A 13,711-nucleotide genomic window follows, 5' to 3' on the forward strand; every position below is an offset into this window, starting at 1 on the left:
ACCATCAGAGAGAGCCTTGGTTGGTCGTGCAGTGTGCACATGCACACCAAAACGCCGCCTCCCCCGCCATCATTATATTGCATATACATGGCAGGGCCGCGGGCCAGTGGCATAAACAGCCTTATGCGGTTGTTTGGGGCCACATTAATGGCATTTATTGTTTAAGAAAATATGTTTGTGTGCGATCATCCACGAAGCGCCAGTCCGCCACCGGAAGTGGCGCGTTTTTGAGTTTCCAAATAATAGCAAAAACGGAAACTATGGGCTGTAACTGACACAAGATGGACCCAGAGCCGCCCATCATCCGTCGGAGGCCCCCGGTGGTTCGTAGTGGGACCCATTTTGCGCCAGGAAACTCACTGCAACATGCAACATCTGTCCATTGTGAGGAAACGCTCGACATGTACTTAACAGTCATCTTGCAAAAGGGATTCCCTCCACATGTGATCCTTTCTCAAAGTTTCTTCTTTTTCCCCATATTTTTTTTGGGGGGGGGGGGGGGGGGTTCCTTGTCTTTTTGAGGGGTTTAGATCAGAGAATGTTGCAGCAACGGCAATGGTCTTACACTACAGTACCAGATGATGACCATTTAGACAGTGGACAAGAAGAACTGAACCAAAATGGTAATTATACCATAGGAAGTGCATTAGTTAATAGCTTATTCCACTGTCTGTATCTGAGTGTGTCGCCCTTTATTTTTATTTAATTTTAGGGATGATGTTTTCCCAAAGGAAAAATTACTCTGGCCCTAGTGAAGAAGTCAGTACACTGTGACTGTGAATTCTTCACAATGGTATAGCATCCTGGAAAAATGCTGCCACCTCCTTCCAGCAGAGACCAAGAAGGATGTCCATGCATCACAAGTTAGCCTTGGAATTTCATTAGCAGGAAATAAAATATATGAAAGAACAGCATAACAGAGAAATGAGAATTTGAATTGAATATTAAATTAGAAGAGAGAGCTGTTCAAATTTAAGATGTATGAGAAAGATGTGTAATGAAATAAATTGTGAATTTTTTTTTCTTTCTCACTCAAGTTTATTTTGGTCACCACGACTTATGGTTTAGTTTATCATTTACATTTTCAGCACATAATCTATATATGTTGTACATCAAAAACACAATGAAGGCAAAAACAAGCCATAAACATTTCATTATTTAAAATAATCTGGATCATTCTGGGCTTCTATTGGACAGTCAGGACAGTTTTGCAGCTTCAGGAAGTTGTGCAGCACAGCTGTTGCAATGACCACCCATGAAAGTGATCTCTGAAAGTTATTTCATCATTTCAATTTATTTAATGGATTATTCCGATCCACAAGGCTGGCCTCTGCAGTTAATGTTGTTCATTTAGATATTCCTAATACTCCATGCTTCCAAAACAGTACTAAACTGAAGTGAAATCTGCCCCCTTGCAGGATTCATTTAAACTTCAGTTTTGTCCTAGAGTAGCTCTAAATCACTCTTGCAACTGGTTTTGCTTAAACCAGAACAGGCTAATTCTATGACCATTTTAAGATACATCTTTGCAAGTGACTTAAAATTAGGCCAGCTCAAATAGCATATTAGTCTGGGACTAGACTTTTCTGTGAAACCGGGCATTGACATACATCTACATCTACACTTGCATCTATAAATAAAAAGGACAAATAGACATCTTAAATGTTTTCAAGTTTTATTTTTGTCATATTTTGTCATAAGAGGAGTTAGTCACTCTGCCTTTCCTCCTTCCACTGGTGAATAAGCCTTTGAATCACACCAACTTGGAGATGGATACAGCAATTAACGACAGTATTGAGCCATAACAACACATCTAATGGGGTGGTGGGAGGTGTCGAGGACAGGGGCACACAGATACAAATACTGTCAGCAGCCAATCATCTCATCATTAAGTGGAAAGACAAGATTAAATCAGAACACTTAACACATCATTTCTGCTTTCTACTTGCACAGAAGAAGAACTAAGGGGCTGTGATGCTATGACAGGATTATGGGTTGAGCCTGTGTGTAAAAGACAAAGGAGGGGATACAAGCATGGTTGGGGTGGTCCCTTTCTGCTTTCAGCACGGCCAATCGTCTACTCCTTGCTGTGCATGTACACCAGCAGGTCAGCAACACGGTGGCTGTAGCCAAACTCATTATCATACCTGCAGCAGGGAACACGGAAATGAGAGAATTAGTTCATAAAATATATTGTTTTCTAATTTGAATCAAGTGGAGGACAAATGCACACAAAACAACTAACCAGGAAATGAGCTTCACAAAGTTGTCATTGAGGGAAATGCCAGCACCAGCATCAAAGACGGAGGAGTGGGTGTCACCAATGAAGTCAGAGGATACCACCTGCTCAAAACAGTACAGGGAGTCAGTGGCAAGTCAAACATTTCAGACATCGACATTATTTGTTTCACCTGATCCTCGGTGTAACCAAGCACTCCCTTCATGGGCCCAAGAGCAGCTTTCTTGACAGCTTCCTTAATCTTCGCGTAAGACGCAGGCGTGGACAGGCGACATGTCAAGTCAACCACAGACACATCAGCCACAGGCACCCTGAACGCCATCCCTGTCAGCTTACTGGAGACAAATGAACACCAGTACAATTCATTACATATTTATTCCGGTTAACAAAATGCAAGGAGTGATTCATGTAAATGTGTTTAAGTCATTCAAACCCAAAAAACGTATAAATACGTTTTAAATACTTTTTCCTGCACCCCCAAAAACATATTTATACGTTTTTAATGCTATAGCATACAGAAAGCTTTGATACAGCTTCTGACATGAAAAGGTCGCTTAAAGCAATGGTAGTTATCACCAAAAATGGCCAGAAGGTGGCAGCAGAGTATAAGAGCTCAGCCAGGGCCATGTTGAAACAGGCTCTTTTTGCCAGTGTTTTCAACAGGTTTGTGAATAATGACTAATATTTCTTTGGGTAGGTTCCGTGTTTTTATAGCAATAGAACAGAATATTCTGTGGACCTTCATCCCAAAAAATCCAGTAAAACAGCCGGGAGCGAAGGGGTTTGCTTAATATGCATGTCTTTTACCCATTAAGCTCGGGAATGACTTTGCCCACGGCCTTGGCAGCACCAGTGGAGGCTGGAATGATGTTTTGGTGAGCCCCACGGCCATCACGCCAGGCCTTGGCACTGGGTCCATCCACTGTCTTCTGAGTGGCTGTGTAAGCATGGACTGTAGTCTACAACGGGAACAAAAATACTTCACTTTCATTCTCTTTAAAAATTGACGAGAACAGTATCAATACAAGCAGACCAACTACTGTAGCTTACCATGAGTGCCTCCTCAATGCCAAAGTTATCATGAATGACTTTGGCCAGAGGGGCCAGGCAGTTGGTGGTGCAGGAGGCATTGCTGTGAACAGAAAGAAAAACAGGATCTTTGATGAAGAGTCATGAGTCACGTCTGCATCAAAAAATCTTCAAGAACCCAACGTATTACCTGACAATCGTCATGGAGGAGGAATCATACTTCTCCTCATTGACGCCCATGACAAACATGGGAGCATCAGGTGAGGGTGCTGACACAACCACACGTTGAGCCCCACCCTGGATGTGAGCCTATGGCCAGGATGGAAAGGGCACACATCAGAAACTGAAGATATTATGTGCATGCGTGTACTGGATGCTCACGTATACATACAGATGCCTTCTCCAGACTGAGGAAGACTCCGGTGGACTCCACAACGTACTTGGCACCAACCTTGCCCCAAGGGATCTCAGCTGGCTTCATACTAGTCAGATAAAGAGGAAAAGAGCTTTTGTAATGATTTCTCCGCGGCATTTTCACATTATTTTGTGTCTCTTTGGTGAAAACGCCACAGTTTGTGCCTATATACACTATACACATCAATACACACACACCCACACCCCCACACACACACACACAAATACCGGTATAGAGGTCCGTGCCTCTGGCGTGTAACCCACCGGCAATACTCAAGCCGGTGTAAACAAACATGATGCTCGCAGCAAAGAACCACACTTTTGGAGCGAGGAGGAAACCAACGACTTTATTTAGCGTGATGAGTGACAAATATAAATGTATTTTGTTGATCGTAGCAAGTTAAAAGCGGAAATGACGTTATTTATGTAATTACATTGTCCGTGCATCGTGATTTGAACGGGATATTCCAATCAAGCACAAATAAAACGAGAGTAACTCGGTCCGCCACGCATGTAAACTTGTTACCTCGATTGTTTAACAAACCGGAATTCTGACTTAAACCCGAATATTGACTGCATGTAAACGTAGTCATTGTCACCAAAAGGTACAATTCTGGTGGATCCATAAGCCTTTTAGATCCTTGTTATTGGGAGTGAGAACGAAAGTTGCCATGAATTCCCAACCCCACCTCTCCCTTCCGGTCTTCTTCTTCTGCGTCTTCTCCTCCTTCTTCATTTTAATTTGACATTTTAAGAAGGAAGAAGAAGACACAGAAGAAGAACGGTAGTCATGGCAACTTCTGTTTTCACTTTCAATAACTGGGATCTAAAAGGCTTATGAATCCACCAGGGTTGTACCTTTTGGTGACAAGACAACACAGAATTGTAGTTACGGTAAACCAGATAAAATTACCCCCCCCCCCCCCAAAAAAAAAACGTAGTTAGTAGCTGCCAGATTGTCGTCCTTGTCACTGCATGCTGAAGAGTGCTCTCCGTTCATCTGAACTCAACTGCTTGCACTGGCTCGTTATTTTTTTGGCACTGTGAATAACCCAACGGCACATTTGAACAACCTTCTCAGATTCCGAATGGTCTGAGTGTAGTATGCTCGGAGACTATCTCCGAACACACCCGCTGAGGGAATCTGGGATTTTGGGGGTGACTAGCTTTTATGTTAATGGCCTCAGTTTTGTGAGACAGTCCCACAAACCCAAACTAATTTTATTTTTTTGACTGGTCCGACTTAGAAGAAAGAAAAATAGAAAACCGCACCAACCTGTGATACATAAAATTATGGTCACAAATAAAAATTTGTTACGGTCACGGATGAAAATCCACGAAACGACGAGGCCACGAATGGCGCGAAAAGTGTACCGCGATATAGCGAGGGATCACTGTACATCGTTATGTGGGTATAAAATTACCTGTATTGGGATCTAAATATTTATCCATAATCACACACAAGTGGGCAGCAGGAATACCTAGTACTAATAGTAATGAATTTCACTTCGAAGTTTGTGCCTACCACTGGAAGACAGAGATCGACTGGCCATCCACAACGAGCTTGCCATCCTTTGCGTACACCTCACCCTTGTAACGGCCATGAGTGGTGTCATACTTGAACATGTAGACCTAAGAGGTATGCACAATGATAGTGTTCAATATGCATGTTTGTGATCAGTGGAATCATATTTTAACAGAAGGACAATTATGATAATGCAAGTACAGTTTCATCAAGTATTCTAAGCTTTAGCTGGGTTCAGTATCTTACATGTTACATCCAAATGGGCCAAACACATGTCTTAAATCTTACATCTTACTCACCATGTACTGCAAGTCAATGAAGGGGTCATTTATGGCCACAACCTTGATGCCTTCTTTTTGAAGGCAGGCCCTCATCACAAGGCGGCCAATACGACCAAAACTACAAAAAGGGACACAGGCATTCATAGTTCACTATCATTCCTAGGATCTAAGATGAATCTGCATTCCCAAATATCTTGTAATAGCTACAACATTCATAGACTGGCTATAATTCATGCAACCTCAACACATTTTGATGACATTGTTAAGTTTGATTGTGAGAAGAGCTGCAGAAAGCATGAACCATTATGAAACATCTTTAAACCAAATGTGTGTTTGTAACGTACCCATTGATTCCAACACAGAGCTCTGGCATGGTTGCTGCTTTTTGGGGGTTACTGGGTTACCTGGTAAGAAGAATAAAAAACTTGTTAAAAAAGCTTTATGTGACTGTGGTCTAGGGGTGAAACCAGTCTTCATGTAATGTGAGTATCTTTCTTTTTTTTTTGCCTCGAGTACCCGTTTATTTGGTGTGCATCTTAGGGAGCAAGCCAGCAGCAGCAATACTTGTTCATGCTATGCATGATGGTAACACGCGGTGTGAATGCCAACTTCAAAATAAACTTTAGCTTACCAAGGAATAGGGATGTAATGATAACGGCAATATCGCAATATTAAAACTGCCACAAGATCGTTATGTCACGATATTAAAAGCAGCAGCACATCTGTTAAAAAGGCCAGGTTGATTTCTATATGTGCAGTTCTAACACTGTTTGGTGGTTAGTTTATTCGTACAGTTTAATTTTAATTAGGCATGTTTTGTTTTGGTCACCCATGGAAGTTGATGTTAACCGCACCATTTTAAGTGCATGCATAATTAATCCTCAGCTACTTAGCATTCTATAGACGAGATATTCAAAATAAAATGACTGGCCAAGCCTATTTTTTTGTCACTGCAATACACAATATTATGCTTCCCCCCCCCCCCCCCTCAATATGAGCTTCTTTTTTTTTAATACTTAATGCTTTTCTAATATCAACAAACCTTCCCACAATATCCTGATAAGTATTGTATCATGAGGTTCATATTGCGATATTGTATTGTGACATTTGGATATCGTTACATCCCTACCAAAGAATAAATTGCCATCAATGCACCTTGGTTGCTTTTATACTGAAGTTGTTCCTGGCAGGGCATGGCGGCGTGGCAGCTGTCTTGACTTGTCTTCCTGACTGTAGTTGGGGCCAGTTTATATTGCCGTAATAAAATAAAACGTTGCCACCAACATCAACACATCATCCTGAAATAATGTTCAATCGCTAATTAAGGACACTAAACAAACAAACTAAACTAAACTAATTACGCCGATATTGAGCTACTGTGACTGTTGCTAGCATTAATGTCTTAGTATCTAGCCACTAAGTGAGTGCCGCATTGCAAGAGTCATCGGACAACTTTTCAAAGGCAGTTGATAATCTGCACACTTTTGCAGGTCCTACTGATCTTTTTTTCTTTTTTTACAAACCAGGCTTACTCAAATTTTGGCAAAATTGCCTCTGTAACATCACCTCGTCCCATACTCAATGTTTCTAGAGAAGAAAATAGTTTCCTGCTATGCAGTTTAAATTTAAGATGATTTAAGGAAAAAAATGGTGTTGATTATCTGAAAATGAAAAACTGTTGTTCGTTCATTAATACGAGAAAAATGACGGTTCTTTAGCCAAGCAAAATTTTTGTTTATTTTTTATTATTTGATAGTTTTCAGTAGGCTAACCGAATAACAAAATATTCGATAGTTGCAGGCCTAATGTTGCCAAAAAACATATAAACCATTATGTTATGCATTATTGTGTTATGTATAAGACAGTGTGAGTAGGGTGAACACTGAATACTTCACCAAAGTGATATGTATTCATCTCAGGAAGTTGAATGTGAGGGAGTGTTTCAGTGCAGTGTAGGAAACATACAAGTTTTGACAATGACTGTCTTGCAAGTGGTGGTATTGTATCTTGCATGGACATGTTTAGAAAACAATGGTGGTGTTGATGAAAAGGGAGGGAGAAATGCAAGGAAAGAGATTTGAATGGAACACTGCAATCAGGATCGGACCAGTCACGACGGCTGGCATCCATTCAGCTATGTGATCCTCCTTCCCCATGGTTCCATTTGTTTTGTTTTACGTCCACTTTCATTTGTGCTGAGCCCGATAAACTATGGTTGAGGGACATAGACGCCACGTCCTGTGCTTAGTTATGCCTTTGTCTTCCCATTTTAATAGAAGTTATTTGTTAGCTTTCATTCAATACATAGTGAGTGTGTTAACAAGACTGCTTTGTTTTAGAAAACTTAGGATCATGAAATGTTTATAAATGCAAAATTCTTTCTGAAACTTCCAACTCTTAATAAACCTGTTGCATTGACAACGTGTATTAGCCTTGTGAGCAACTATTGTGTAGAATGTGTAGGTGTGTGTCAGGTAACTCAGGGCACCGCAGGTTGTCCTTGACACTGATTGGATGTCATTGCTATAATCTCCTTAACTGTTGTGTGCGCCACTAATGTTAGACAAGCTGTCCATCTGTTAAACTCATTATGGGTACAAGTCAAATAAAGAGATGTGGATAAACATTTTTAAATGTGTGAAGAATTCATGTGTTAAAAAGTACTGCCTTTCTGTTTGGTCCGGTTGAATTGAAACTTTGTGTTCACCATTTTTGTGTTATGTTGCCCACGTGAATGGCTGAATTCTCCCGTCCTTGTCTTCTATTGTGACATCACCTTTTGTGTGTTTACAAAACTCAACAATCACCTCCCTTGCCTTGAAGTGTCCTTCCTTGCTGGTCCTGCCTAAGCACTCTCAATACCTATCTTTTTCAAACAAAAGGTCTGATAAATGATACGTATTTGAGACCCGGCAGTGCAAAATGAGTCACAGTAAACCGTATTTCAGAAATGAAGAAGAAGGGCTTGATCTCAACTTTCCAATGATATATCAACCATTACCCTACTCATAACATTATTTTTTACTCATATTACCACAGGCACAGATATGAATGGGTAGATCACATTGCAGCTCTCTTTGAGATGCGTACAGCGATGCGTTCACAGGAAGTGGTACACCGATTGATCAGCTACCTATCGTGATCGTCCGATTTCCATGGAAAAGTTTAAACTTGTACTTTGCAGCCTGCAGACAACTAGAGAGCGGCATTAAGTGTAATGGGCCCTCCCCCTTTCCTTAACACTGCATATTACAGGCTTAACCAGTAACGGAATCATAATGTTTAAGCATTTTCTACACTGTCAATTTGAAAATAATGCCCTGTTTGTTTTGTATTGTCTGTGTGTGTAGAATAGGGGTGTGAATTGCTTACTACCTGGCAATTCAATCTGTATCATGATTCGTAGGTCACGATTTGATTCAATACCGATTAATCCCGACAGGAAACGATTGCGATTTCTCTCTCTCTCTCAAATTTTAGTAAGGAAATACTAATCAGTAAATGTAAATGTATTTATCTGAAACTTCAGGCTTATTATAACTGTGAGCCACTGTATTTAACAAACAGGTTGTTTCATGTTTGAACAGCATTGAAATATAATATTAAGTAGGGATGCACCGAAATGAAATTTTTTGGTCAAAACCGAAAATGAAAAATGCTTGGCCGAAAACCGAAATAAAAATTATGCCAATTTTTACTGTCATTGCATTTATCATAATTGATTAAATTATAATATAAAATATTGATTTAGCACTGTCATTTTAACCAAGCACAATATAAATTGAAATGTGCCCACACCGCAGACATGTTGGCTAATGGTACATTAAATACCAAATGAGCGTTGAGCATTTTCTGGCGGTGCGATTGCACTTTATAGTCAATGTAGTTCGCACAGGTGGGCACGGATGCGTGCGGCGGTGGAATCAACACATTCACATATTAATCAACGTTTAAAAATAAATACATTTGTTCACACCAGCTAATCGTCTGAGTCACGGATTGGACTGCAAAGTCGCACACAGCGTCCTGTACAGGTTTGTAGCTACCCGGAGATAGCGGTAAGTGTTTCCGTGTTTAAACACTGTTGACAGCAATAGTGCTAGCATTGGCTAAAGTATTTAGCACACCCACCGGGATGCCGGTGAAAAAGTGGAAGCGTTCAAGGGGCTCTTATTTAAAATAAATAAATAAATGGAAGCCCTGCAGGAGAAAGAGTGGCTCACCTGTGCTGCAGTACTCAGCAGTTGTCTTTTTTGGACCCACTTAAATGTTGTACACCACGCGACACCCCTTTCCTCCTGTGTGCGCAATGACCCCGGGAGCTGCTGCGACTGACCGGTGCAAACTCACACAGTGAAAAGACAGCGAGAAGCGAGGCGGACACTCACCCCCGCGTTCGCTGTTTAATTCAAACAGACAATTGCTTGCGTCACCACAACATCCTATTTCGGCTATATTCTTTCGGCTTTAACTTTATTTCGGCCGAATATTTGGTGCATCACTAATATTAAGGCTTAATGTTGCATCAATATAACATTCCTCCATGTTTAAAATGTGAATCCTAACCTTAAGTAAGAGGTTTTGTTGAATATCTGCATACATTTTTTTGTTTATTGTCGATTCAAGCCACATATTGAATGGATACGAGAATTGCGCGCTGTATTATCGCGATATATCGCCAAATCGATTTTTTAAACACTCCTTATGTAGGATATAGAAGCTTATCTCAAATTGTGTTTATTGGAGTACAGTATATTAAAAACTGCAATTTGCACCTTGAATTCAACGGAATGACAACCACTGATTGATCCTGTATTCTGCACACGTGCCCTCACAATTGCTCGCACACATTACATCAGTCAGTGCACAGAGGGCTCTATTGTGCCTAGCAGACTAGTCAAGCCAAATGTGGTGAACAGCATCTTAAAACCTGATGGCACTCATTAAATGTAGATGGGGGGGCTGCAGTGATTCATTCACTAATGGTCTCGAGGCATCCATCTTTTTTTTCTGATATTACTGGAAGCCCAATCAACTACTTTACTCCTGCAATTCCAGAATATTCTATCTCAAGGACAAATTTTATTTTCTATACTTATATCTTCCTCCACCTGCTGACTCAGAGTCACTAGTTCTTATTTCTGTACTATTTTTAATTATTCCAATTCAGAACCCGACCTCCAACAACCTATTTGTTCCTTTTTACTGCTCTGTCAGCCCTGTCCACCTCATTTGGCGCACACTGGCCTCTTCCTGAGCTGTGACCCATTTAGTGAGGAAAATGGGTGAGAGTTGGAGGGGCCATGGCTGGGAAAAGGGGTTTATGCCAAACAACACTCTACCATTGTCTGTTGTATAAGACAACCAAGATAATCAGCAGGAGCTAAAATGCCAGAATGTCAGATTATACCAAAAAACACAACTGGTAAAACTAATGCCACTCCCCAGCTTTTTTCCTGCACTCAGCCTCTCTGATCTATTCAAACTTTCATCTTGCTTTCTTTACTTCTGCCACACCCCTTATCCAACGGTACTTTTCCATTGCAGTAAACCAACTGGCTGTAGGCCATGAGGAACGTCCAATTAGGGCATGTTTTCACTTGTGACGCATCTCCCAGAGAACAAGGCAAAGACTTTGGTGATAATTTTACTCTTTTCTATACATGTGAGAACTCTCACTACTTTCTCATGCCCTGTTTCCATTTGTAGCAATCTCACCCTGTTGCCACATTCTTGTTCAACACTATCCCGCCGCCACGCTAACAAACACACACTGGCTGCACAGTCAGCAGACTTTTCACTTCCTGCAGACGGCGATGCACAATTGACACGTCTGCTCTTTGTGACAGTGGCGTGCTTGAGCAGCAGCCACCAAAAAGGCTTAGTTCTTGTTAGGACTTTTGGCTTGCCATGCAAATGTTTTGTTTGGCAGTTTTTAAGCCGGATGCCCTTCCTGACACAATCCATCTTTTTTTTTTTCCAGGCTTGGGACCAGCAGTGGCTGGACATTGTTCCTTGGCAAATATGCAACACGACAAATTTTTAAAAACCAAGTATGTTGAATTAAAAAGCAAGACATTCATGTACAAAAACGCGCGCACACACACGCCGTATAAATGAAAGGTGCGCCTTTTAACCTGCAGAGGATTCAATAGCAGACATGTCATGTGATGACTCTGCAGGGGAGGTGCAGGTAGGCAAAGACTGCCCCCTTGGACAACGCTACCAGAGTGCAGCATTTGTAAACCAGCCATGATGAAATAACCAATTATGTTATATACTAAAATATTGCAAGTATGTTAACAGAACCATTATGTGAGTTTATATTACATTTGGCATGCAATATTAGTTTTCACTTCTTATCACTGGTAGAAAATAAAGAACATATGGGATGTGCATATATTTTAACTAACAATTTGCACGAGAAATAGTCTTACTATCAGTTCTAATAAAATAGCACTTCCTGTGAAAAGTTGCACCTGATTACAGACATGTTTTACATCTCATGAATAATTTAATACAGAAACCATATCAATGCATGTTGTACGAGGAACAAATCTTCCAAATAATCACTAACATGTTATCAGTCACCCTGCTAACTGATATTGGATCGACAAGACCCAGCATCTCCGCAGTGACTGCAAGCTTGTAATGATGACCTTCAGTCACGCCCTGTACTGTGGATTCTGTTTAGTTAGCCCATGTCAACTTTATTGGTATATGAGAATAAATTAGCTGTAGCTCTGCATTGTAATGGCAGTAGCAGGCCTGCATCGACCTTAGCAAGGTGCAGTGATGACCTTCAGCCATGAGACAAGGCCTTATATGGCTGCATCTGAACAGAGGATAAGATCACTATAGGATCATATTATAAAAAGAACTCAAACGAGTATGGATATGTGTATTGTTGGGTGTGATATTGAGCTTTTCAAACAAAAATATGCTGCTGTGTCATCACTTGACATTAAAACGAATTACATAATGTTTAACTATCCATTTCCTACATCACTTAAATGTGCGTACACACGCATCCAATGGCGCGAGACATCAGGTTTCATGTAGACAAAAAACACACAGGCACATACTTCTTTTCGCACATATTGAACCATCTGCACTTCACAGCAGTATCACTGCCAAATTATAGGGTTTGACGATAATTCTGCACATTTTAGCACGATAAAACGATCGCTTTTGCATGGTACTTCGCTGTAATAAATGGTTGCGTCTGGTAGGTTACGTAACATGGACGTAAATTCACTTCCGCAAAGATGCACCAAAAGGAGTTGCCAATGTCACGTAGCAAGGCTGCTCCTGCATCAGACGAATGCACTCATGTACTATATTACATTCATAAAAATCTCCTCGAAATTAGAAACCCCGTTTGGAATATTTAAAAACATTCTTTAAAACCAAATGCTGCAACAACGCAGGGATTACACAACATGTAGCCTGGCGCCATAACCGCATCCCCTCCCATCCTCGGATTATCCTCCATTCCAGACGGAAATCGGAATTACAACAAGCAGAATGCAACATTTAACGTTCTTATTCTTAATATCATCCAGTCATCATTTCGCGCCAGTATAAATTGATAACGAGTGTCAGAAAAGAACAAGGGCGGGTTCCACGAGCCAAATAAGAATATTGGAAACATGATGTCGTCGTTTTTTCAAAGGCCAAGCTGCACTGCACCGACAGAAAAGCTAGCTTTTGAACCTAAAGGCGCATTCTTTGCTATGATGTTACAAACCACGTGTTCAACTCGTCCATAACGTTGTCAAATATACGTTGCGTGCTGGTTAACAGTGTGAAGGACGTTAAGAGCTAAAATATGTTTACAGCTTACCTCGAACACTGATGCTTCCTTGAATATGAGTGCGCAACCCACTGGACTGCCTTTCTCTTTTATACATGACACGTGACTCGCTGAGCCGGTCGGGTTTCCCTGGCGACGTGACGTCATGCCATCCTTTTCTGCCAGCGTTCATTCTGAACGAGGCACCGCACACGTCCCTTCTGCCGTCCGCCATAGCGAAGGACCGTCACCCTCACGTACTTTACACCAAACGTTGTTGGAATAGAAGATACATTGTGAAATGGCAGATCACAAGATGAAAGAGGACACCAGTTCTACAATAAATAATTAAACATTTGTATTGAAACATTAATGGCAATTAACCGACATAATGGAGCTTTTTAACGCTTCAGTATTATTTGGCCGGA

The 13,711-nt window shown here is 41.0% G+C and overlaps 1 protein-coding gene and 1 long non-coding RNA gene across 2 annotated transcripts; one reads left to right on the plus strand and one right to left on the minus strand.

Annotated features, from left to right (window-relative positions):
• The first annotated feature begins 20 nt into the window (after window positions 1-20).
• LOC147171835 (uncharacterized) lies at window positions 21-1,019 on the plus strand. Its single transcript, XR_015095377.1, has 3 exons — window positions 21-384; window positions 531-623; window positions 713-1,019. It is a non-coding gene; the product is annotated as an uncharacterized LOC147171835 (long non-coding RNA).
• A 639-nt stretch (window positions 1,020-1,658) lies between these two features.
• Window positions 1,659-13,442, minus strand: gapdhs (glyceraldehyde-3-phosphate dehydrogenase, spermatogenic). Its single transcript, XM_086078548.1, has 11 exons — window positions 13,335-13,442; window positions 5,833-5,892; window positions 5,507-5,606; window positions 5,208-5,314; window positions 3,660-3,750; window positions 3,459-3,577; window positions 3,290-3,371; window positions 3,047-3,198; window positions 2,412-2,574; window positions 2,246-2,343; window positions 1,659-2,147 (listed from the first exon to the last, which is right to left on the minus strand). Exons 2-11 carry the CDS (start codon window positions 5,859-5,861, stop codon window positions 2,078-2,080), a joined length of 1,011 nt encoding a protein of 336 aa, XP_085934674.1. The 5' UTR covers window positions 5,862-5,892; window positions 13,335-13,442; the 3' UTR covers window positions 1,659-2,077.
• Window positions 13,443-13,711: the final 269 nt, after the last annotated feature.

The sequence above is a fragment of the Leptonotus elevatus genome, chromosome 6 (assembly GCF_054856555.1).
Source record: "Leptonotus elevatus isolate MCC_2025b chromosome 6, RoL_Lele_1.0, whole genome shotgun sequence".
Classification (NCBI taxonomy): Eukaryota; Metazoa; Chordata; class Actinopteri; order Syngnathiformes; family Syngnathidae; genus Leptonotus; species Leptonotus elevatus.

Excerpts from the sequence above, each read along its gene's own strand:
- gapdhs (XM_086078548.1), bottom strand. The coding sequence starts at position 5,861 with ATGCCAGAGCTCTGTGTTGGAATCAATGG. Across the intron at positions 3,751-5,207 it reads TCGATCTCTGTCTTCCAGTG|TATGAAGCCAGCTGAGATCC; the intron begins GTAGGCACAAAC and ends TTATCTGACTAG. Across the intron at positions 3,578-3,659 it reads TCAGTCTGGAGAAGGCATCT|GCTCACATCCAGGGTGGGGC; the intron begins GTATGTATACGT and ends TCCTGGCCATAG.